Genomic DNA, 25,057 nt, shown 5'->3' on the forward strand with positions numbered 1-25,057 from the left:
AGTCTGCACTTCAGCTAGATATTATAAAACACGTATCTTAATCATTTCTTTTTTTGCATCTCATACATAGATATCACTAAGTATATATGCTTACTTTCATTTTAAATCAAATGGGGAAACAATGCAGAAATGAACTCTGTACCAAATGCTATTACTTGATATAATATGCTTATATTGTAGTAAAAATAAACGACTAAATTACTAAGTGTGATGGGAAATAAAACCAACCCCTTTGTGCGCACCTGTTTGCTTTTTTCTTAATCTTGTTTTTTTTTTTTTTTTTCTTCTCAACTAAACAGGCCGCTTTAACGTTCTTCAAGATATTAATTAGCACTCAGCATTGAAACATAAAAATCTAGTATTGTTAAGTAACTATACAGACTATTTATTGAAAAAAAAACAACCAAGAACTCAATCTCAGCAGGAAAGAAACATGACACCATTGGCAACACAGCAAAACCGAAATCACAAGCTGCTGTCATCGACTCTTTAGAATGGACGAAATACTTATACCGCTATTTTATATTCAATTTTTCCAAGTGTTAGGAGGCAAACGTGTAACATACTTCATATTGATTATTACAGTATAAAAAAACGACTGAGCATTTTTTTTAACGTGTAATCAATCATGTAATTTATGCAGAAGTATAATAAAACCCAGAGGCAGATGGTGTACGCGGTTGATGAATCTATTTTTGCCAAGCGACAGCACGATTTATAGTAGAGTACAGCTGGTTTTACACACGATTAAACCAATTAACAAGATGTTAGAATCGTTAAAGTATGGATTGTGGTAAGTTCAAAATACTAGCATTCGTTTTTTATTGTTTGTCTACAAATGAAAATTTTGTATTTGTTCATGTAGTAGGTAAGGTACTACCAATCGTTATGTTTCAATAATAGCTGATACAATGTAATACTCGGTATAGAAAAAAATTGAAAAACAAAATAACTTGTATTCTCATTGCACTAAATATCATTGTCATTGAGCCATATTTGGTATTTCACCTTATTTTGCGTTATTAACGAGGAGCACGATTTTTGAGTTTTTTTTACAAAACTTACTTCAAACTACTTTGATTTTCAATTTTGCGAAAACAACAATATATTCGAAGATAAATATGAAAACGAGCATAGCATAAGAGTAAAGCCGTATAAAAACATTCAACCACATGAATTTGAATTTTTTTATTGACTTTCAATGAAACATTGAACTTTACTCTACCAAACTATAGTTTAACTGTATTAGAAGTTGGTAAAATTGAGGATATAATTATTAAGTTCAAACTTTATATCTAACTCCTAAAACAGGTTTTTTCAAAACAAAATTTGAAGATTATGTGAGTTTCAATCGCCATTCATTTTGTCTCAAGGATTAATTGAGTAATAGCATTGATTTCTTTTGACTTGAACGTGATATGCGAATAACACGTCAACTAAAAATACGGACTCACACGTTTCACATATTAGGAGTAATAGATAAGCAAAGAATTTATTTTTCCATAAAGTAATAGGTACGTCACGTAACTATGCCTTGTGTGAAACGTTATTTTCTACACGCACAATTCATTGTCGCGAGTAAAATAAACTCCATTGTAAAGAAGCTTGAGGTAATGAAAGATAACAAATAAAAAAAAATTAAAAAAAACCATTCTGATTTGAGTAAGCGTGAAACTTACATGCCAAATTTTATATGGCATGTTATAACGAAATATCAAATTAACATGGGTATTATGAATTCTAACGTGATTGAACTGGTTAAGAATAAACGTGATGGAGATATATATGTTCATAAGGAAATTGACGAACAACCTCCAAAAAACCAGTTTTCAGTGTATTTGAAAAATTCTTAAACCCCTCTGGAAGTACTATTAAATAATACGACCATAGTGGTATAGTGTCTTGGATCTTGATATATAAAAATGAGGCACAGTTTTATGATCACCATCATTAATTTTTGCTTCTACTATCTCCCAATCATGAGAGCGTCCAGATATTCAAGTATGATAGTATTGGTTTTCTTTTCCTTTACTATCATTAAACTAAACCATGCATGGGTATTAATATGTGCCCTTAAAAAAATTCTTTCATAAGGAGAATGACACTTTCTTCTTAAACAAGTCATATTCTTATCGGTAGCAAACAGTCTTAACAACGAGCATAGGTTAATCACGTCGTCTTCCATAATTACGTAGTCCTTTTGGGTGTATGCGTCATGTAGTGTACTGGTATCAACAGCTTCTTTTTAGATACAGGCTGATTTCAACTATATTTATAGATAGCTTAGCCACTAGTACCGTTGACCATGGCCTCTTTCGGCTTGCTATTAGGCGCCATACGGGAATGACGAGGTCGGGGTTCTCTCTGGCTCTTCGGCCCTTGGGAGTTTGAATTTGATACAATCACATCATTAGCCGGAGTTCCCTCCTTACTTGTCAAAGTTGACTGATCACTTGGCCCAACGTTGCTACCTAAATGAATACCAATGTCACCTTTTAGCACCATTCGCTGGGGGTTACATTTCTATTTAAAAATTATAAGATTAATAATATGTGGGATATCGCTGAAACATCGGTGAGAAAGAAATAAGAGCATTGCAAGATGGAAGGTAAAATATAACATCAAGATGGTCTGAAGATGTTACGTTTTTCTTCTTCTACACTGCTCGGCAGGTCTTCGTGACTGTAGCTTGGGTCCCAAGATAAGAAAATATACTCAACTTATTTCAGTTTAAACAATAATCGAATCAGGAAGTTGACTCAACCATTAAAAAAAATGGTGACACCTATATACCTGCGGAAAATCGATATGCTGCCTTTTTCTCTTTGTTGCAACGACTATGATATAGAGTATCTGCAATTTTGATTGCGTTCTATTTTCCAAATATTGAATATGTGACAATCTAGCAGACACGAATAACTTTTACATAAACCCCATATGATCCCGATGAATCGCCCGGACACAGGCGAAACACGGCGACAATTACCTTTCGGATTATTTGCTGGTGTAGAGCTGCGCTGTCGAGAACGTCTCGGTCTCCTTCTCCTCATGCCTCGTGATCCTCCCTCCACACTTGATACTGATTCTACACACATACAAACCATTGTGACCATCTCCCTTTTTATTCAACATGTTTTTATTTATACGAGGATGTGTTTTCAAAGTATTTTTAGTGTTTCAGCGAAAACTGCATATGCGTGGTTAATTATTCTTCAGAATAATTGAGGAAAAGCGAAATTTTAAAGTGCATAAGTTAGTAGCGTGCGCCGTGTTAAAATAAATATAAGAGACAGTGTTAGATGGTCACAAGTGTTTGCCCCACACCCCATGCTGCTCGCAAAGTAATTTTAACGTCAATTCACTTATCCATGTAGCAGATAAAAGGCTGACGTTGAAAATATACACTCATTTCATTTATCTAAATTTTACCTCTATCAATACTTGAAACGTCTTGACTGTCGAGGACAGTATCTTCATCATCTGTCATTCGGCGACGATCGTCTCTACGATCTCGGCGTTGAGACGGAGGTCGTCCTTGTCTACTACCCATGTATCCGGAATTCCCAGAACCACCTTGACCTTGGTGCCCCCCTCTCATCGACGAATCCCTCATGCGATCCTCGCTACCATCCAAAGTATCACGACGAGATCCTGAAAATATTTTTAAAACACCACATGAGCAGATTTATCAATTAAAAACTGTAAAGATGCAATCTCGTGTTGAACATTGATGTTTATGCATCGAAGAGTCGAGAACTGCAATATACTGAATAAAAACTGCGAAGGAAGGGATTTAATGCAGGGCATGTTCTTACTTGTCCACTGTGAATTCCAATGACGGTGTTAAGTCGGTGGTTCAAACTTCAGGTCAAACGGGAACATCGTTAAACATGGGTAATGGAGATATGAACAGTATAGTCAAAAATTATTGCTCAAACACGATGTACAGTCAATCACGGTCAGTGAATTGATTGAAAAGTGCTTTCAAGCTATGCAAGGTATTTGTCTCTATTCGATATGAAGAGATTGGGAATATCAAAATTCAAGAGGTTTGTTCCCAACCGTAAGAGAAAAAAGTTGACCTTGTATTACATTCACAAGCATGAAATGTTTTATGCAAATACTCACAAAAGTGGTGCAATGCACGAAAGTCAAACGTGTCAGATAATCATCGACAGCTTTTGAACGTTTCATATCAGGCTATTGCCAGAAGAAAATTTCATTACTATATGCAATGTTAATTCTAAACTAGTTAGTCATAATTTATTTCTAGATAATAAAAATTTACCCTAGAAATATATTTATTACAAGACGGAACACATGAAATACTGCGCAAAAGAAACAATACAAAAGGTTTTGGTTTAATTCTATTTAACCCAGGAATAATTCTTCAATAACATAGATTGAAAGGTGACAAATCGTGTATATAAAAATTGTAATACCTTGAGATTCGAGAACAGCGTCCACTACCCAATTACGTAACGACGATAACAACAATGCTTAACCGAGTGTAAGATTGGAAAGTGTAATAGTGGAACAATAAGGGAAGAACAAGAAAGTGGCAACTATGGACGAGCAGAAGTGAGAAAAGGAACCAATTTCAATACAAAATCTGAAACACCGTGTAAGGTGATTTTGCTACTGATACTCATACCAGTTATTCCAACTTAATGTAAAAATCAGTCCCGTTAAAATCATGACGGAAGTAATGATTGTTATAAAGTTAGATAAATCTGGTTGAACGAACAGTAGTATTGTAAAAGGGGAACTATTATCATTTAGCAGTAACATGCCCCTTTTCTCTTACAGGCTCATAACCATGGCAACCTCTACGACCCCGCTTCGAAATATGTTCTACATTGTTGATATAATCGGTAATAGTGTTACCAGCGTTGTGTCTGATCGAGGCCCTACCCCTCCCGCGTCCTCGGGATGGACCACCTCTGTTGGGACGGCCGCCTCCCCCATCTTCAGGCCCGGATCCCATGCCTCGTCTTTGGGAAGGAAAACTAGGCATTGGTCCAGTTGTCGAACCATGCATACTCCGCAACTGTTGGTCTATTTCTAGTTTTTCCTGTCTGAGTTGTTCCACCTCCTGTAATCAAATATTGGCAGTATTATAGCTGTGAATGATGATTTACTTCCAAGGACCAATCGAATGTTTACAGTTTAATTCTTTTCAGAACTCAATATATGTACCAAAAATTAGTAAATGCACTTGTGTAAATTATACCTTCAGGTGTGCCAAGTGATACTCAAGCAGGACCTTAGCATTAGCTATGCTTTCGACTGTGCCAACAAATACAAAAGGAACTTGACCCTCTTCGCGAGGAATCGTGGGTTGAGGCTCATTGTCGCCCTCGATTTTAACCCGGACCTAAAATTTAACAGAAAACAAAACATAATTATATAAATTATACATACCAAATTTGATATTTCAGATTTGAGGAATTCCTTTCTACATAGAGAATGATGATTTTAAACTCAGATGTCAGTAATATCATATGTAAGACAATTACACAGGTGAGATATTACACAAAACCGATGATTTCGGCAACAGTGAAATATGTTGAGAAAAAAGATTGTAGTAACTTTAAGCCAACATACCAAGTTTCTACTGAAATTTTCAGTCTACGATATTCACGTAAGGATGCGTCATATTCAAACTTATCATCATCAAAATTTGACTCACTACAAAAATTGTAATACCTTGAGATTCGAGGAGAATGTCGACGTATAAATGACATCATGCCAATTCATTTGGAAGTTTAAAGTATTGCACAAAAGATCGTGAATTATTCAGAAACGCTAATGCACTAATCAGTGATAAAAATAAAGCAGACAAATGTAAAATATTCAAAGATGTTCACGATAAAATAAAATTGATGTTACTTTCAATTTATTAGTCATTTTAATTACACATTACAACTGTGATTGCCCATTGAAATAGTCAAACCTTGATCTATCTAATGACTTAAAAGCGCATAAATCAAGCACAAAATTTAGAAAAAAGGAAATATATCTTCTAGTGTTAACAATAGTCGAGACTTTGAATAAATTGTATCACACAAAGTCTGTAAAAATAAAAAATATTATTTTTATCATACCATCAGTAATGTTATCCAGGATAAGATACAATCTAAAAATGAGCTGTTATCAATTACAATGATCAATTTAGGAAATATAATTGCAACATTTGTATTTAAAAACTTTTTAATTCTCCATGGTCACATCAAAGATTGATATACAATACTTATGACTTGCAATACATAATTTTTTTCTGTTTTATAATCAAATGACTCATAGTCAATGATGTGTTTGATTCAATGAAATTAATACCATATCGTGTAAATATTGAATACCCAAAATGCTAGAACAAAATAAATATTATCCACAAATGTATACTTCAACAAATTCAGACCTTAGCATTTTCACAAGTTTACTACTTACCATTGTAGGAAAAAACATTCCATCGATATTTTTTAATATGAAGTTGGAAAAAAAAGACTACCAAATTTTTTATTATGCTTAACTGCTCGAGACAGATCCTTACGTGAAAATAGGAGATTTTGCTAAATAATTTAGCCAACGGTGAGGTTTCCTAGAACTTAATAAAAATGATGGTTGTTATCTACTCAATTGAAGTGAATGAGAATCCGAAGTGTAATTTTATATTGATACTCTACTTTAGTTTTGTCTAAATTCACATTTAAAGCCAAACAAATATACAACCCACGAATAAAGTAAAAATTTAAACGATACAGGATACGTGTAGAATTGCTTTGAATTATTGTATAATGGCCCAGTAGTAGTAAATGGTTGATGCAGTATCCCAAAAGATGCTACTCTACAGCAATTACTACTTGAATTCGAACGATCCAATCTTTTCACAGGGAGAAAAAAAGGTTTCATTATCAAGCTAACATATGAAATTCAACAACTTTTAATTTGCTGTTACGTGTATTGATTACACCTGAGTCTTGATAATCACTGAATATTACATGGTTTTCCAATAAATGTATAAAATGACCAACTTTATGGATAAATATTTGACTTGAATAGGTTGCGACTGAAGATAATTACATGCCATCTGGCCATGTGGAAACATATAATGAATAAATATTAAATGTATGCAATGAAAGGAGAATAATGATTAATATAGCTGTTATGTGTGATATATGAATCGCTTGAATCAACCGAAGTATCTTGCAAACAATAGGCATTATTTCAATAAATAATCAAATTTTTTCGATAAAGAAAGGTAAATAGCATCGAAAAACACCATAAATTAACAATATTATTGTTGATTATGCAATTTCAAAAATGAAGCTGGCCCAAGTGGTTCATGTAACATTCACATATGATCTGTTTTTTTGTTGATTCTTTTTTTCTTTCGTTTTCTTTTTCTGAAGGAAGGTGGAAGCTCCAGTTGGATAAGGTTGAGATGAGACAAAGACACAAACAGTGTAAGATAATATACTTACTCTATCAGTATGTACATTCCCACTCGAGCCAGATGTTATCTACCGAGAACAAACAATGCAAGTATATCACGCATAACATCACCCCGTAAATCTATAATTTGTGCTCACATGACAAATTGGCTGGACGCATTTGTTTACATTTTTTTTCTTTTTTCTTTGCTTTGTTTTTACAACCGTCAAATGGAGAAACAAATTTTGGCCAAACAATAAAATTTGATCGCTTAACAAAGAATGAGTTTACATTGGTTTTCTTCTAATGATTCTCTTTCTTCACATAACGATTGGTTTGTCATTTGACCACAAAATAGTATATAATATGTATTTCGAGCTGAACAACATTTTGACAAATTGTAGAAATTACTCATTAAATTGAGCAAAAAAAATGACATCACTTTTTTTACTACAAATGTGTGATAAATGTCTCAGCGATTTAATGCTTACAGACACAGGATTTACGGTCCTAAATATTTCGTCATGTTCAAAATAGGACGCGTATATTATCATATTCTGTGTGATACTGATTCACTTGCGTGTCTCGAAGTATTGATACAGTTCACAGGACATTGTACAGTTAAATAATATTCGTCAATCCATTGTCACCCGCAACAATGCGGTGTGAAATATATTCAGTACGACTAGATGTAAAGAAAGTAAAGTTCATTCACCACGTGGCAGTATCCCAAATGAAAGATTTGTTGAAACTGGCGACCTACCACTTGGTTGAACACGAAAAAATACTGTACGACGTAAAATGTGGCATTGCAAGAAAATTCGTTTTATAATAGGTACAACATTTTATGTCAAAATTTTAGCATTTACTACCGGGAAGTGCATACATGATGCAGAAATTTTTTTTGATCAGTCTCAATTTTACCGTATTAATGAAATTTAAAACATCAATTTCTTTGCTGGATTAGATATTTCAAAACTAATATTATTCGACGAAAATAAAACTTAATCTAAATATCATTAAATCAAAGGTATACAAGTATAAAGATTCCAAATATTTATAAGGCTATTTCAACAAAACGATAGTTGAACTTTTGAAAAAATTTTTATAAGGTACATAATCAGAGTACAAAAAAATTATGGCAGACAATTGTACTGTGGTTCAAGGTGCTTCTGGTTTGGTGGGTCTTCATTCTTGCATCTCGAATGTAACCTTTAATAATATATGATCGTTTTTTACCTTCTTTCTTGGATCTGTTCAGTAATATCTAGACCAGAAACTTTCAACAGGTAAAAATTGACAAAAATACCTATTTAATGGAGAGAAAATTTTCGATCAAGGCGAATTAATTTTGGCAAAAATTGCAACTTTTGACACATGGCAAAGTATTATAATTAATGATATATTTCACTTACCTGCTTGTCCTTAATCTTAATTCTATAATCACCAACAACGTAATATTGATTGTACAGTAAAATCAAGTGCAAATTGAAATCCGAAACTTGTATTACAAAAAAGTGGTATTAATTTTGTTAGATACATCTATAAACTACTCTCGTAAGTAAAACTTTACCGGCAGAGTGGATGCATTTAAGCATTACCATAAAACATCTAAGAGTGACCTTTACACCCCATTTCGGAATCTTTGTCAACGATAATGTTGCATATATCTGTATAAAAGTTAACTTGCAATCACTCCCACAATGACATTTAATCAGCTTGGTAGTAATCATAAGCGGTTTAAATTTTTTCACAGAATTATAACACAGAGAACAGTCTCAAACGGTAAAATTACGCTGATTCTGAAATTAGCAATGGGAGCTGAAATTTTGAGTTTATGCCACATTTTAGTCTTAGAAATGAAAATGGATCAGTTTAAAAATTATTAAAATAATAAAATACCCAAGGTACGTTTAGATGACGCGACATTTGCATACTACATTGCACACATCTGGAAGATGAAGTGACCCGAGATAATATGCGCAGCAATGGTCTGCGTGCATAAATTGTTTAAATGTACCTTGGGTTATCAGTTTGCAATAGAAAAATGTAGAGAAGATAATCTGACGAATTTGTGTCTGCTTACAGACGAGTAATTCATGTTCGGTATTGATACTAGTCTACTGAATAAGCTACAACAAAACAGTATGCCTCATTTCACATTCGTTTTTTAACATAAACTGGTTTTTCGAATGTAGGTCAATATTTTCCATGAAATAATACGCGTGTGATAACATGAGTAGTTCGATTGTTTTGCATGTTTTGTGATTGTATATACATAGTGATTACCTCATGGCCGCATGGTCTAACGTGCATGCGCTAAAATTCTAATAATGCACGTTAGACCATTCAACTGTTGGCTAATTACTCTGTATAATCAAATGCATGCATCAGATGTATTGTTTATCATGAAAATTTATATGGGTTGTCAATGTTTGTAACAGCATTAGCACAACAGAGATTCAAAGCACAAATGAACCTTGTAAATAATACAAAATTTGTCAAAATATCGTAGTAAGAAACATGTGTAAGATGGAATTGAGTATTTATATTCGAATTGTATAAAGCGATGTTCGATAATCTATTTTGGCACAGTGAAACCTAGTCATAAGAAATTTACTGGAATGTAGTTTCCACAGCAAGGATAAACACACTTTTGGACGTATCACTTGGACCTGCAAATGTGCAGCCAATTGCGGGAGGTGCAGAAATATCTTAGACCAAATGCAGGCACAGCCGTGGAAGGCAAGAGGAAAAACTTTCAAGTTCTATGGCAGAGACCGTTTTTACAATTTCGGTTTCACTGCACTACAACTTTCAAGTAGACAAGAAACCTAGTTTTCAAAATTCCATCCTACTTTATGATAGCTGCGCAGTTCTAAGAGCACGTGCGAGTTTAACAATCATAAAAGAAATTGAAATTCTGCTTACCACACCACTTTTGTCAACAATTTCCTGTATGATGCGACCGTTTTTTCCTATAACCTTCCCCACGAGAACGCGAGGAACTTGTATGGACTCCTCGCTGTATTCCAGCATAGACCGCGCCTTCTTCACAGCTTCGTGCGTCTGCAATACAGATCAAAGTGATTATTAGTAACATCAATTATAATCAACCAAACTATTCAATGAGAATCTAGCTATTCCTTGAACAATTTATGCTAACTTCGTGTGTTTACCTCTCCATAAATTTTGAAGGTACACGAGTTTTCCTCTAGCTCTATGTTGGTGATTCCTTCAACTTTTCTGGCCTGTTGTATGTTGGCTCCATGAGCACCAATCGCGAGTCCCATCAAGTCTTCTCGCACATTGAACTCGTCTGTATACCTGAAAAATTTCAAATTATATATAGTACTTCACTGATAAAACGTAGAAAAAAACTGTAACACAATTTTTAAGTCCTCACGTAATCGGATTCATACTCATGCCTGATAGTAATTATTAATAATAGTGGAGTAATCGAAAAAATTAAGTTTTATAATTCAAAATTCCGATGCATGACTACTATCAGTATCTTAGGATTTACACCCAACTCTACAAAAAAATGTTATGTAGCTGCAAAAACTTCTCTTCATGTCCGTGATTTGAAAAAATTAAATAATTGCATGTAAATGACGTGAATTATTTCAAAAGATAAACTTTTAGTCAATACTATAGTTTTGAAGCTGCAAATTTGGTTCAGTCCTGAAACGTTTAGTTGTGTTTTGAAAAAGCTCGTTGATCATATTTGAGTAGGTCAGAATTCTGAAATTTTGTGATACGTAACAAATATATCTGCAACTTTAACAACCAGATTTACTAAGCGCAACGATGTTAGAAAACACATAAAATACCATGCAATTTCGGGATGTTTAGTAAAAGAGAAAAAGAAATTCAATTCTACTATCGTCAACATGTTTATGAATGGAACAAGATAAAATTAATCAAAATATGCTGTCTGTTTGGAAATCCATCGATGATCATCAACACCATCGATTTAAATATACTTTAACTAATGACTGCATAAATTCATACGATTTCCTAGTGGTCAAAAATATCGAATAAGTTTTCATTTACACTGTTTTATATACTTGTTGGCGATAGTTGCAAATTCATCAAAGGCTTTGATAATTTCGAGAAGTTATCAAATACTTCATCAAATAGTAAATAGACAAGAAAAGAGGATATGAAATATAATTTTTCCTACAATGGTTCTACGTAGCACACATGTAATAAATGTTTCTGTTACTAACATTAAATTGAATAAAATTGTAGGTGTCATCACTTGTTAAAATTACTTGTACCACGATAATACAAAATCTTGCTCAATGCTGATACAAAACTAATATCCTGATACTCTTATTACGAAGAAATAAGACCTGATAAATGTGTTCTGTATTAGTTTTATTAATATGTGGCATGAGCTTATTTTTTGTATTAGAACTAAATTGAAGTTCATACAGCTAGAATATGACTATTACATAGAAAATTTTTGGGAATGGTACAGAAATAGTTTGCTACTTTCAACTTCTCGCAAGTTTTACGCTATATATCAGTGTTTCTCAAACGTTGGCAGGTTTGGATATTTTTTTGTCTTTTACTCTTACACGTTCTTCGACAGAAAAACTATGAATCTACTATTGGTAAAGTAGAAAAGTAAATGTGAAAAACTAGAGAGTGGCAGCAGATGCTAAATATATGTATATGTAAATACCAGCACACAAGGTAGATCATTCAATCACATAGGACATAAACAGCATCTAATTTGTCAACTGAAAATATTTGTTTGCGTTTGTGCGTGTATGTTGAAGCATATGATTGTGATGACTGATCTACACGTCGTTGCATGCACATCGATAAAGTAAAAGACTTCTCATCTTTAAAAATCTTTTTTTAAATCTTTATGATGCAGTGATATAACATGTTATACAATAATCTAACTTATGTCTAAGCCACGCCACTGTGATCTCACCTTGAATTCGTTCTCACTCCTGCCTCAAAGTTTGAGACACGCTGATATATAAAGTTTGAAGATCTAAATTTGCTGAAATGAGAAAGAAACCCTGATGTAACTCAATGGAAATAACGAACGAACGGTGACTCTGTTCTTATTTTATTTTTACCATACTGTCTGTATGCAGTTGACTAACTATAATAAAATGATCTTTATGATATGCGTGTGTAATGACCCATAGGTGGATATTTGTAATAAGTATTATTTTTTATCTGATGCAATATATAACGATAGAAATGTTCAAAATATTTTTACAGTGATGTAAAGAGAAAACTGAATAAATATTACTTTGGCGAAATGTATGCACTATATTTTATACGCTTTCTATCCTTGTGTACTTGTATGAAAATAGTTGCAAAAACTTCCAAGACTTAACAGTGGAGCAATATTTCCATATTCGCACTGTAGACAATCTTTGTACTAGAAAATGGAACTGGAAATATCAATGAACCTTCATTTCCAGTGGTTACAACAAACCGTAGTCAGTGATGGGATTTTGCATTACTTACAGAGCAAATACATATTAAGTAACTCGTTTTACAGTACCAAAATAAAATAGTCAAAAATGTATACGAATTTGTGAATAGTGTTGCTGAATATCAGATTCTGTATGAAAAGCCTTTTCAGTCAACTCCCAAAACAGATCGTGATTCTCGCTAATACGGCGTAATTTAAATAATCAGATTAAAATAAATTATGTCAGTTTCTGAATTCACTCTGTTATATACTCTGAGTCGTGTACTAAATTCGCAATTTTAAAAACAATTACAGACAATTCACAAAGAAACATCTGTTCAACAAATTTTGCATATTGCCATTGTATGACTGCATTACCTGTAAGTAGTAATATTGGCAGAAGTATCATTCTGTAATCTAAAGCGCATGCTATTTTCGGAATGAGACAATATGAATTTATATTTGACATTGTCTGTATGGAGTAATTGAGTGAGGATACTTTCAGAGTTATGAGAAAAACGACGATTCCTTAAGCTATTCGTACAAAATCATTTTAAACAACACGATGCGAAATAGAAAATAAGAACCTCTGAAAAGTTGTTGGCATATCGGGAGGAATAATTATTTAGATAATTTCAAATTGTAGACACTTAAAGTAACAACATTGGTGTTATGAATATGGCATAATTATCGCTATTATCCTTAGAATATTAGATTTGTTCATCATGAATATTGTACATGTATTTTCAACAAGTGAGACACTACACTGTGGCTGTTTCTCTAATACGAAACATACGTAAGTGGTCGATGAAAGACTAATTAGTTAATTAGTGAACTTTACATACTCATGATTGACCCGTCCTAATACCATTTCTTGATTCAAAAAACTTTGTATAGGTGTTAATCGACAATTTCACACAAGCTAAAAAAAATTGGGAATATCCTATACAGCACCAGTTAGTACTTATATATATTAATAATATTAAGTTTGCTGAAATTTGATGCTGTCAAAATTTCTGAACATTACATCCTTAATTGTGCAGGCAACAGACAGGATGGTAAGGAGTATCAGTGTGCAGAAGGGCGCTAGCAGGTGAAGAGTTCCACATTTTCGTACCGTTATTGGGAATAAGAAACAAAAGAAAAACCATCATATTTTAAAAAATCGCATAACTTACCCGCCACTGGTTTGCAGTTTAGTAGATTCAAGTTGACGTGCTGCCTCTTCTGTTCTTTTCAGTAGTAAAACCTATAAGTAAGAAAGATATCAATTTATTATTCGAAATTTTTATAATAATTATAAAACAATAAAATTATTCTGAAACCCAGAGTACGGGAATTTCAATAATATTATCAAATTTCGCGTAAGATTCCAAGTTGAAGGGTGAGGCTCACCTTTTGTGATAAATTACGGAAGTGCATGTCCTGTAGCATGGCACTATGTCGGCGTGTGTTTTCACTACGGGAGATGGCCAGCAATACTCCCCTATCAGGCACATATCGGCACACAGCAGCTTCTATCGCCTTTTGAAATTCCTTATGTGCATTATCCATTTTTGCACTGCGATGTGAAGAAAATCTAATTAAGGTCAACTTACAACTTGAAAATCCATCGAATCACTTGGTTAAATATTTTTAAAACAAGCGAACACCAGTTTAAAGTTGCGCGTGACTTTTCACTCGGTGTACTTTTTGGTCTACATAAATTTGGAAAAGACGATAAAGGCTGAATAAACAATTATTTGCAGCGAATGCACAAGAGACGTGACAGTAAGAAAATTTTCGTTATGACATTGGCATTTGAAATACTAGGTGGATTATTTATTGTCTTCTACCAAGATGTGCGATATTTTCAGTAATCACATGGATCAATGCGAAATCAAAAAATTGAATTTACTTTTACCGACGACTAGTGTTAATCAAAATTTAAAAACTCACAATTCCCGCAATTCTTCAGGTACATCGATCTCAATTTTGTGGAAGGTGGTCTTGTCGATGGGCGGATTGGGATTTTTCGGCCTAAGTCTTTCACTGTTGACTATTTCTGTATATGTGTTCTCCCATCCTAGATATTCCACAACTAGAAATCCTCCCTTCATCATCTGAAATATTTTTGTCTCCAATGAACTTATTTGTCAAATTTTATCGCTTTGATTTATGCAGCTATTGATTTCACCTAAAATTTACTAAAATTAAAATTTTGGTGTTAAAGGTCTTATGAAATTGAAAAAGAAAAAGTGTAGCCAAAATCAGTAACACGAATCGAAGTAAAATCTTTACAAGTACATAAAGCGATTAGGTAGAAGAAAAGTTAAATTTTTTTGATAAATTCTTAAAAATTATCTTAGATGATTCAGCTACAGTTTTTACAGATTCTAGGACTTCCACGGAAATTCAACAATTACTGAATATTCTCTGTAATACGATACCATTGGACTTTGCTAAATTTTTCAACCTAATGTACAACCCAATAAATTATTATTACTAATCATTAGCAGTACGATATTTTTTAAAACAACAGACCTGGATAATGGCTTTCCACCACCCACAGGCTTCCTGGTCATTTGCCCTGGAGAACACTTCAATTTCTTGATGTTCTACAAATTCAGGCTTAGGGCCATCTTTGGGAGGTAGGCGTACTTGAGCAAAAGGAAACTTCGATTCAGGCTGCCAGCTGCAACGGATAATTCATTTCTTATTGAAATAGTGCTAAAATTTTTTACACGTTCCTTTCTGAACTATTATTGCATAAAGCCGCTAAGAATCAAATAATTCCTAATAATTCTTCGACATGATCAACTATATTAGACAAACCTATTTTCTCGGTATTCAATGCAGCCCAAAAACATGAAATTGCATTGCTAACCTCTACATGTGAGACTTTGAATTATATTTATTAATTAGGATGATCGATTCCTGACCTGGAATACAATCCAAGAATGACTGACTTTTATCTCGAGAGAGTATAAAGAGCTATTCTGTTTAGTCGTATTTCTTGTAGAGATCAAACTAACCTAAAAATTCTTATGAATATTGGTTATGTATATGACATTAATCATATTAAAATGAAATTTCCATAATTCTAATGTAAGCATAGGTCAAATTTATTTTCTACTTTTACATGGAAACAAAGATCTTTAAATCTATTTATAGTTTTAATCCTTCTCTTTATTTTGAGGTATGATTGTACAGAACTGTTGTTTGTGCAACAAAAGAGAATGTAAAAAAGTGATAATTGTAGACAACGAAATTATTCAATAAATGATAATAAATATCGTCTCTAGATTGTCAGTGAATAGTGAATGTTGAAAATGTGCAATAGATTGATACACTGAATGTGTGACTAGAGCGAGTCACACAATTGGTCCAAGATAATCGACTCGTTGAACTCAGATTGTGAGAAATTGTTGATAGAAAAGTTTAGATCTAGATGATTTGCCATATAAACTGGTTGTAACAAAACGACAGACAGAGCTGATCGAAGAAGCAAACAATTTGTACTTACTCATTTTCAAAAGCTACTAAAACCTCTTCATCAAAGACATCAGTGACAAAGGCCTGAAACAGGAGGAAAAAAAAATGTATTCACTGGTAGGCAAGCAAGGAAGAGAATGCAGTGCAAAGTTCGGTGTCGCGGGGTTGTATTTCGTCGGGGACCGGGCGAGATTCGATCAAACTGATTTGACGGCTGGATCAACAAACGCGTCGAATTGTTCCCAGAGAATCGTAATATTGGAAATTGAGTTAATAAAACACATGCGAAAATCACGCCCTGTCAAATGAGACATGGCGTCGTAGGAAGCCGCGTTACTTCGACGACATTGAAAGCTCAGATTTCCACTAAGTACAAGCCTCCGAGGGGTGATATTATCACCATAACATGGCCCGATATTCCGAGGATTGATGTACCACACGACACCGTTACATTTTCATATACTTTTCACATAACAAACCTTATAATACGCTCCGTTTTCGCCGCATACTTCGACTGCGAGATCCTCCATCTTGCTTTTGTGTGACGGATCCTTTGGAGCAGGCATGCATGGTGGGAAATGGCCGATGGGTTCGAGGCTACGCGGCGTTCCGCCAATCAGATATCACCGAATCAAAATTCCCTGTTCTGAGTGGCTGGGGAATTACGACAATACGCGACTGTCATGGGTCCGTGATCGAGTGAGCTTTTGCGTGCAAGAGCAATGAAACAGAAGTGTTAATTACTATCCAATGGTTATCCCTATCGCTAACGAAAGTGATAAAGATGTCTGGAAGTAGCGATTCCGAAGAATTTTTCGACGCCGAGGACGATATTTCACATCGCAGTTCACGGTGAATTTCATCATGTGATTTGCGTATTCCGATTAAGCGATTTGGCGGTTGGGGGGAGGGGGGGGGGGGTGGGGCAACACTGTCAAACTGATTCTCAATATTTATTTAACAATCGGAATTCCTCAAGAATGGCAATGAACACTGTTAAATAATTCCATTTTTTTTATCATCCTCTCGTCATTCGTTAAGAAACGTCATCCAATGATTTTGTTCATTCACTTGTTTTCCAATCACCATTTCGATTTCAATTCTATGGATATTCACCTTCATACTTGTTTGACTTACTTATGTTTACTTTTTCACTTTTTCTTAATATGGATACTCAATTTATATCTAACCAAGTCGCTTAAATTTATCTACACAAAGTACTTTACAGCCACTAGTTAATTCGAGATAACCATTCTTCAACTCTCGTACAAATCTTGCATTAGCTGTCGCTACTTTCAAAATCTCCAACAACTCTTACCAACTATTAACGTTCACTGTAATGACAGCTAATGAAAAATTGTAAAATTTGTATTGTGATTCAATTATAATGTCTATAATCATTAACAAAATGACTCAATCACCAGTTCACGTTGTATTCTCTGATTGTTTTACATCACTGATTTTTAATAACATTTCATTTCATGTTTGCAGAAAATCTCGTTCGCGAGATACAACTGCGGCTGATTTGCAATCGCCTAATATATTGAGTGCAAGTAAACAGCTGGCTGATGATGTCTTTGTCAAGCCTGCGGATCCCAAGCCAATTCATGATTCTAAAAACTGTGCAGATGCGGAAAAGAAGGAAAACTCGGATAAACCAGTATGCAAATTTCAAGTTTTTTCAATGTACCCTTGACACGATTATCTGAAAAAGAGTCATTATTGAATGCATAACAGTTCTTTGAAACCAATCGGGAAGTTGCATAGTTTACGCTAATTTCTTTGCTTTTGTATTTGAGTATGCTGCGCTTCCGGATTATGAGGGTAATCTGCTTTACACTGCTCTGTAACGTCAATTGAATAGTGTACTCCTGTTAAAATTTTTTACTCTGGAGAAAAATTTTTGACATTTATTCAATTTCATTGCTTAATTGTTCAATTCGAATAATCGGTACCAATTTTTTCTTAGGAAGATTATTATTATATAATCTTGCATATCCCTTGTGTATATCCATTTGATTCAGTCGACTACGGTGGTGTACCGGTCAGCTTTCCTTGCCAGTCATCCTATATACACATTTTCAAGCATACACTCTTTAAATTTGGCACAGTTGACAGATTTTTCCAAGAATAAACACTGGTTGATATGCCGTAGTTTTAGTAATCGTAATTAATAAAAAATACAGATGAAGCAAAATAGAGGTCTGATATTCTTCAGAATTCGTATGTGCTGCAGCGGATTGTTTTCATGTCTGGTTAGGCTGGCAAATATCTTCATCCATTTATTGTTTGCAAAGTTAGCTTAATTGTGATTGACATAGTTGCTGTTGTCGATTCTCTCATGCGAAGAGCAGCAGTTCAAATTGTTCGGAAGTAAATATTTTTATCTCAAGGTGATATCCTATCATCCGGCAGATATCTCCACTAACTGCGTAACATGTACTTGCATCTTTCTAAGAACAGGTAGTAGCTAGTATTTCGCGGCAATTGGAAATAAACAAAAAAAAATTATTCAACAAATTTACAAGAAATTGTGATAAAATGCTAGACTTTTTTGAACAGTGAAGAATAACGGTGTAATAAGAATAAAATTTATCTGTTTTCAATAGGAGGAGGACTGGAAAGGTAGTGGTGTGGACAAAATTGTTGGCAGGCGTCGATTTCGCGAACTAAGGCAGCGCATGCAAACTGAGGATGATGATAATCCAATAAATAATTCACCTCCCGATAGCCAGACCTCCTCTATAGAAGGAGTGTATCCCGCACCTTCCAAAGCTTCTCATCCGTTCAGAATAATAGAACACGATACCCTTAGCTTGCAAAGTATGACTTCTTTAGGGCGCGTCGGTCGAATACTGTCTGGTGTATCAGATAACTCCTCCGGAGTAGTTCCAATAAATTTACCTCAATGTCCCGTCACTCCGATTCTCGTCGATACACAATTACCCTCAGCCATTAGCATTCCTATTAAAGACGAGGATACTGCCTCTGGTAAAGTATCCCAGTCCTCTAGTATTCTAACTTTGTCAGGAGACAACCTCGATGATAATGAATCGTGTATCAACGGTAGGCCAGATTATTCTGCATCCTCACAAGGTAACATGCCTGTGATGTTCCAAGAACCTGACGTTATCGCCAGTACCAAGAGTAATGGAAAACCTATCGAGAGCGTACAGGATTTGCCCCCTCCTTCAATGCCTGTTGCACCACCACGACGTAAAAAGAAATCTAAACCTCAAACACCTACCGATCTTACTGTAAGATATCTCAATGTTCGATCAACGTGTCTCTTAGTAAATTGAACCTTGCTCATCTATCATTTTGGTTACACAATGAAACACATTTTTAAATAATTTAATTCTCAACCAAAATTATTTCACGCTAGCCCTGTTATCGCAGTTTAGATGTAAATATTGTGAAGCACATAATAGTTGGTAACGCAGTGAATAGAGTTATAGCATTCAAGCACATGACACATATTTGTTAGAACTTTCATTCTTACGTTATAAAACGGTGATTTTGCTTTTAGCCACCCGTTATTGAAGAACTCATACCTGCTTCGCCACTGCCAAGTCCAGCAAGTACAATCGAATCCATTACCAGAGAATTTGAACATTCTCTTGACATTCGATCAGCAACTAAAGGGCAATACGTCGTCAAACCACAAGTAAATTTGCAATAAAACACAACTAACAACATCCAATCTGTTAATTACCTGACCTCAAATACTTGCTCTTCTTAGGATGAAGATAAAGCAAAGGCAGAGGGACCGTCTCCGGAAGAATTGGCTAGAGTGGAACGAATGAAAGCTGAAATAATGAGTATTCGCTCCAGCGAAATGTCCAATAGTCCCCTCGGGTCCGTTTCAAGTAACAGTATAGGTCGCTGTTCTTTGGGTCCGCATCGTTTGACCGGTTTTGGTTTCCAAGGTTCCAGAGAACGACGCAGATCTGCCGGTGATCAGGATATGATAAAACAGCTAAACATGGTCGTCAGAACACGAACCGACTCTGGAAAACGACTCACAGATATGGTTGGTACAAAAAAAATAACCTGTTTTATTGGATCTCTCTTCTTGAAGTCAATAAATGCAGAAACTGGCTGAACTATGCTTTTTGTTTACAACGGACCATTAAAACTCATTTCTATTTCGTCAATAATGCGTGATATCGTTGTTTTCCAGGAGATTCTGGAACAAGTATCTGTGTTAAACTTGGACACTGGAGAACGAGTACCTCTTAGTGTAGCAGAAGATAAATTACCGCAATGCATGGATCCCTTGTCGTTACAAATAATGAGAATAACATCAGAGTACATAAGCAACGCCAGTTTGGAAAAAGAAAAAGAAAGTGACGAGGAGAGCGTAGACAGTAAGATGTCGAGCATACCTCCCGACGAGGACGTGGCAGTGGGTAGAGTACGCAAGAAAACGCAAAAACTGAAGCGATTCCTGGGATCCACGGTCAAGAAGACAATGGACAAGGCAAAATCAATTGCTCAGGAGGTATCCCACGCAAGACACAAGGAGGATATTATGGATATTGTTGACGACGTTTATCCAGGAGAACAGCAATACATCAAGCTGAAAGCCTCGAACAGTCACAAAGGCCCCTACGAATTTGACAATATACAACACGTTCAGGATCTAAGTGGAGAACACGTCGGTCCTGTATGGTGTATGAAATTTTCCGCTTGCGGACGATTGCTGGCCACTGCGGGACAAGATCGTGTCCTAAGAATTTGGGTCTTGAGGGACGCGTTCGCGTACTTTCAAGACATGCGAACGAAATATAACGCGGAAAAAGTTAGCCCGACTCCATCTCAGGAATCACTCGTTTCACAGCAATCTGTGGATGATCCAAATATTTTGGCCAGTATGAGCAGCGATTCGGAAGCCGCGAAGAGCCCGTTTATGCCGAAACCTTTTTGCACGTATACCGGGCACACCTCGGACCTCCTCGATGTATCGTGGTCTAAAAATTACTTTGTTTTGTCATCGTCGATGGACAAAACGGTCCGGCTTTGGCATATATCGAGAAAAGAATGTCTCTGCTGTTTCCAGCACATTGATTTCGTCACAGCGATTGTATTTCATCCGCGAGATGACAGATACTTTCTCTCCGGATCCCTGGACGGCAAATTACGGCTATGGAATATTCCTGACAAAAAAGTAGCGGTATGGAACGAAGTTGATGGACAAACAAAGTTGATCACAGCGGCAAATTTTTGCCAGAACGGAAAATTCGCGGTCGTCGGATCTTACGACGGTAGATGCATATTCTACAACACCGATGAGTTGAAGTATCACACGCAGATTCACGTCCGATCTACAAGAGGTAAAAATTCAACCGGTAGAAAAATAAGCGGCATTGAGCCCATGCCCGGTGAAGACAAAATACTGGTAACATCAAATGACAGTAGGATTCGCCTCTACGATTTGAGGGACTTGAACCTTTCCTGCAAATACAAAGGATACGTTAATGTCAGCAGTCAGATAAAGGCAAGCTTCAGTCCAGACGGACAGTACATTGTGAGTGGATCAGAGAATCAATGCATTTACATATGGAAGACGCATCATGACTATTCAAAATTCTCAAGCGTACGACGGGATCGCAATGACTTTTGGGAAGGGATTAAGGCTCACAACGCAGTTGTAACTTGCGCCGTATTTGCACCGAATCCTGATATTATTATCAAACAAATTGAAACACGAGAGCAGTGGGAAGGAGGAATTGATTCGAAGAGCATCATCGACGGTACGACGCCCGTTGATCCGGTTGTGGAACAACGAACCAAGGGATGCGGTGGTCACGTTTTAGTTAGCGCTGACTTTAACGGATACATTAAGGTGTTTCTAAATAAAACTAAACCAAAACACAGCTCGTTGCCGGCATCCGCACTCGCATAACGCGAAATTTTCACCAATAAATTCCAGAGTAATTTAATCGGTAATTTTCGTCTGTTGCATCGGTCTGTAATTGGCGTTTTCTTAATTTAATCAAGATGTTGACTAAACTATTCCCCACGTTGAAGACAAAACTACATTTTTAGTTATCACGAATGAAATCGTTTTAATGAAATTTTTCACGACAATCCTGCTAATTCCATATCAAATCATTCGTCTAATTTATTGTGATCCAAAATTAAAATCATGTAACAAATTGCTGATATGCAGAGAGCAAAAAAATTTTTCTGCTTGAATCGTGTAATGGTTTCACAAATCATGTGCACTACTCTGTCTGGTTCATGTTTTTTAGAAATTAAAGAAACATAATATCAAACGTTTGCTTGAAAATTACGCAACAGTATTTCTGTGTTAGACTGTGGTTGGAAACTTATTCATTTTATTTATTTTTTTTATTATATGTTCAAATCATAATTTATTGTTTTATGCATTAATTTTTTGAAAGCCTCCAGCGTTGGACATAAATTTAATGAGATTTCCCACTACGAAATGATGTATATCAAAATGCACCATACTGTTTCGCGCACTAAATCAAGTTAATTGCAGTGATGATTTTTCTGTGCCATATTCTAATCATCAGCATGATTTTTAATATAAAAAAGACATACACACACACACACACACACACACATTTGGTTTTCTAAGAAACGATGTGTCCTGTTATATTATACTTCGTTGCAATCTTCAATAAATTTTGCATAGTCGTGTAAAGAAACTTTTTTAAATCTTTTATAGTCATAATTAACCAGTTATAAATATTATTATTAATATTGCGAATATTATATTGTCCTCTTGCCCTCTAAGTTAGTTGTAAATTTAAATGAGATGCTAATTGTAATATAATAGAATTATACTTATAGCGTTCTATTGTTTTGTCATCAGTAAAACAATATATTTTTATTACACACCCATGCACTTCCATACATGCATCAAAGATCAAAGTATAAAGTTTAGTAACCATCTGTTTATAAGCGGAGGAGAAAACAATTAAATATAAAACCAAATAGCAGGCGTGTATTTATATTGATGAAAAGCATTGCGTGTATTGTGTATAAAATGGATTGTGAAAAAAATAGCGATATATTCCACGTACATGGTATCTAAATTTATACGAATTAAAAAAATTTCATTCGTCTAGATGTATATTGTTAATTGAAATGAATTTCTGAAACACCAATTTGAAGCTATTGTTAGTTATAATTCCAATACGTCAAAACTTAGGAACTTGGGTACAGCTAAATGGCGGTAGGTGTATTAATAATTGTGTATCTGTTATTCTAACGTCTGTGCATAAATTATGCATGGTGAATGATTTTAACAAAGTAAAAAAAAAAAAACATATGTATATAGTTATATATTCTCCAATGTGAAGACGAATGTCTAAAGAGAACAATATCGGTCAGAAGAAATGTTATAAAAAGTCTGATATTCATACTTAACATCAGCGCGGTGTTAATTTTAATAAGCATAAAACGTTGAATTTGGATTATATATTTAAAGCTGTGCCTTTAAAATACACTATGAATACTTTTATTATTTTTCTTTCATTGAGAGATCGAAATGAGTCAAAAATACGTGATCGGTGATTATTTGTTTGTTTCCAATAAAGGCATGACAAACAATAACGGTATTTATACGTCTTAAGTAACACTGTGTTTTACGAAGTTTCATTCTCTTTTCAGATTAAAAAATATATTATTATATATTATATAATATAATATTGTACATAATTTAAAGAAAAAAACAAACAATTGTTCCACTTAGATAGTGCGTACGATGTATCGGTTTTATTGACTGATGTCAGTCAAGATGAAAATGTATTAGAAAAACCAAAAAAAAAAACAAAAAGAGCAGAAAACAACAAACAATTGCTTACAAGTCAGCACAAATGCATCAAATAAATGTAATTTCTTACTACTCTGGCCTTTGTTCGCTTTTCGATAAAATCCTGTGGCCACAACCCATTTTACAAGAAATTTTATCTTTCACTCGCCACTCGTTTCCCAACTTTTGATGCTGATCTTTTTCCCCCTCCTTTCTGGTTCGCTGCGATACGGTGAGGAACCAGGACGGTCACTCGTCGCACAGTCTACGATGCTTTGGTCTAATTTGTCATACAATTTATGCATATTCGGCCTAATTTTAGAGAGATAATTAAACACGAAACTGTGAAAACACGGAACATATATCATACACATCATTAGTACGGCCATAGCTGATATGTATGGCATTATAAAAAGAAAATTTCACATTAGATCATTAATTTCTCACTCATCTCCGTGCTATAAAATTTCAGATACTCAAACTCGTGTTACATATTTTCAAAGATACGACGTTGAGTTTTTTCTTTTGCAGATAAATCGAGAGTAATGACATCTTTCATGTTATAATTGTAAAAGCTTCATCGATATGTTATATTTTAACTCGATTTAAACTTGTTGATAAATATTTTCTACTACGAGAACATTAATTTCATTAGGGAAAACATGTTGCGTTGAAAATTTTGTAAAAATAATTGGGATTAATTATTGCCAGGCGCCACAGTGGACTCGTTTAGTTTTACGAGATATACTCGAATGAATTAGCCGTTGGTTTTATACGGCCCTCACGAATTAGGTACAAATACTGTTACATCGTTCAAACGCAAGTAATTCTAATTCAAGCATACTTTATTGATTTGATTATTTAGCGTAAAAATACTGAGAGTGAACGTACAATTTTAATTTAGGTATACT

General features: G+C 34.7%; 2 protein-coding genes across 11 annotated transcripts; one reads left to right on the forward strand and one right to left on the reverse strand.

Moving 5' to 3' along the window:
• Nucleotides 1-231: 231 nt before the first annotated feature.
• Nucleotides 232-16,976, reverse strand: LOC107223882 (synaptic functional regulator FMR1). 10 transcript variants are annotated; one of them, XM_015663716.2, is made up of 15 exons: nt 16,837-16,976; nt 16,389-16,441; nt 15,407-15,557; nt 14,822-14,985; nt 14,279-14,444; nt 14,062-14,132; nt 12,386-12,457; nt 10,614-10,761; nt 10,366-10,503; nt 7,485-7,523; nt 5,234-5,377; nt 4,888-5,095; nt 3,430-3,651; nt 2,987-3,085; nt 232-2,471 (listed from the first exon to the last, which is right to left on the reverse strand). In XM_015663716.2, exons 1-15 carry the CDS (start codon nt 16,921-16,923, stop codon nt 2,284-2,286), a joined length of 1,950 nt encoding a protein of 649 aa, XP_015519202.1. In that variant the 5' UTR covers nt 16,924-16,976; the 3' UTR covers nt 232-2,283. The 10 variants fall into 10 exon arrangements, with proteins under 10 accessions (XP_015519202.1, XP_015519200.1, XP_015519203.1 ...); XM_015663714.2 differs by having other exon boundaries at nt 14,279-14,462; XM_015663717.2 differs by lacking the exon at nt 7,485-7,523.
• A 46-nt stretch (nt 16,977-17,022) lies between these two features.
• LOC107223883 (WD repeat-containing protein 44) lies at nt 17,023-23,719 on the forward strand. The gene is made up of 6 exons (XM_015663722.2): nt 17,023-17,209; nt 17,849-18,017; nt 18,967-19,614; nt 19,887-20,024; nt 20,100-20,390; nt 20,541-23,719. Exons 1-6 carry the CDS (start codon nt 17,142-17,144, stop codon nt 22,263-22,265), a joined length of 3,039 nt encoding a protein of 1,012 aa, XP_015519208.1. The 5' UTR covers nt 17,023-17,141; the 3' UTR covers nt 22,266-23,719.
• The last annotated feature ends 1,338 nt before the right edge of the window (nt 23,720-25,057 follow it).

Source organism: Neodiprion lecontei, chromosome 1, assembly GCF_021901455.1.
Source record: "Neodiprion lecontei isolate iyNeoLeco1 chromosome 1, iyNeoLeco1.1, whole genome shotgun sequence".
In the NCBI taxonomy this organism is placed as follows: domain Eukaryota; kingdom Metazoa; phylum Arthropoda; class Insecta; order Hymenoptera; family Diprionidae; genus Neodiprion; species Neodiprion lecontei.

Coding starts and splice junctions, on each gene's coding strand:
- LOC107223882 (XM_015663714.2), bottom strand. CDS start 16,923: ATGCCTGCTCCAAAGGATCCGTCACACAAAAGCAAGATGGAGGATCTC. Junction 16,442..16,836: donor AAAACGGAGCGTATTATAAG/GTTTGTTATGTG, acceptor CTCCTGTTTCAG/GCCTTTGTCACTGATGTCTT. Junction 3,086..3,429: donor CGTTTCAAGTATTGATAGAG/GTAAAATTTAGA, acceptor GTATGTGTGTAG/AATCAGTATCAAGTGTGGAG.
- LOC107223883 (XM_015663722.2), top strand. CDS start 17,142: ATGTCTGGAAGTAGCGATTCCGAAGAATTTTTCGACGCCGAGGACGAT. Junction 17,210..17,848: donor ATTTCACATCGCAGTTCACG/GTGAATTTCATC, acceptor TCATGTTTGCAG/AAAATCTCGTTCGCGAGATA. Junction 19,615..19,886: donor AAACACCTACCGATCTTACT/GTAAGATATCTC, acceptor TTTTGCTTTTAG/CCACCCGTTATTGAAGAACT.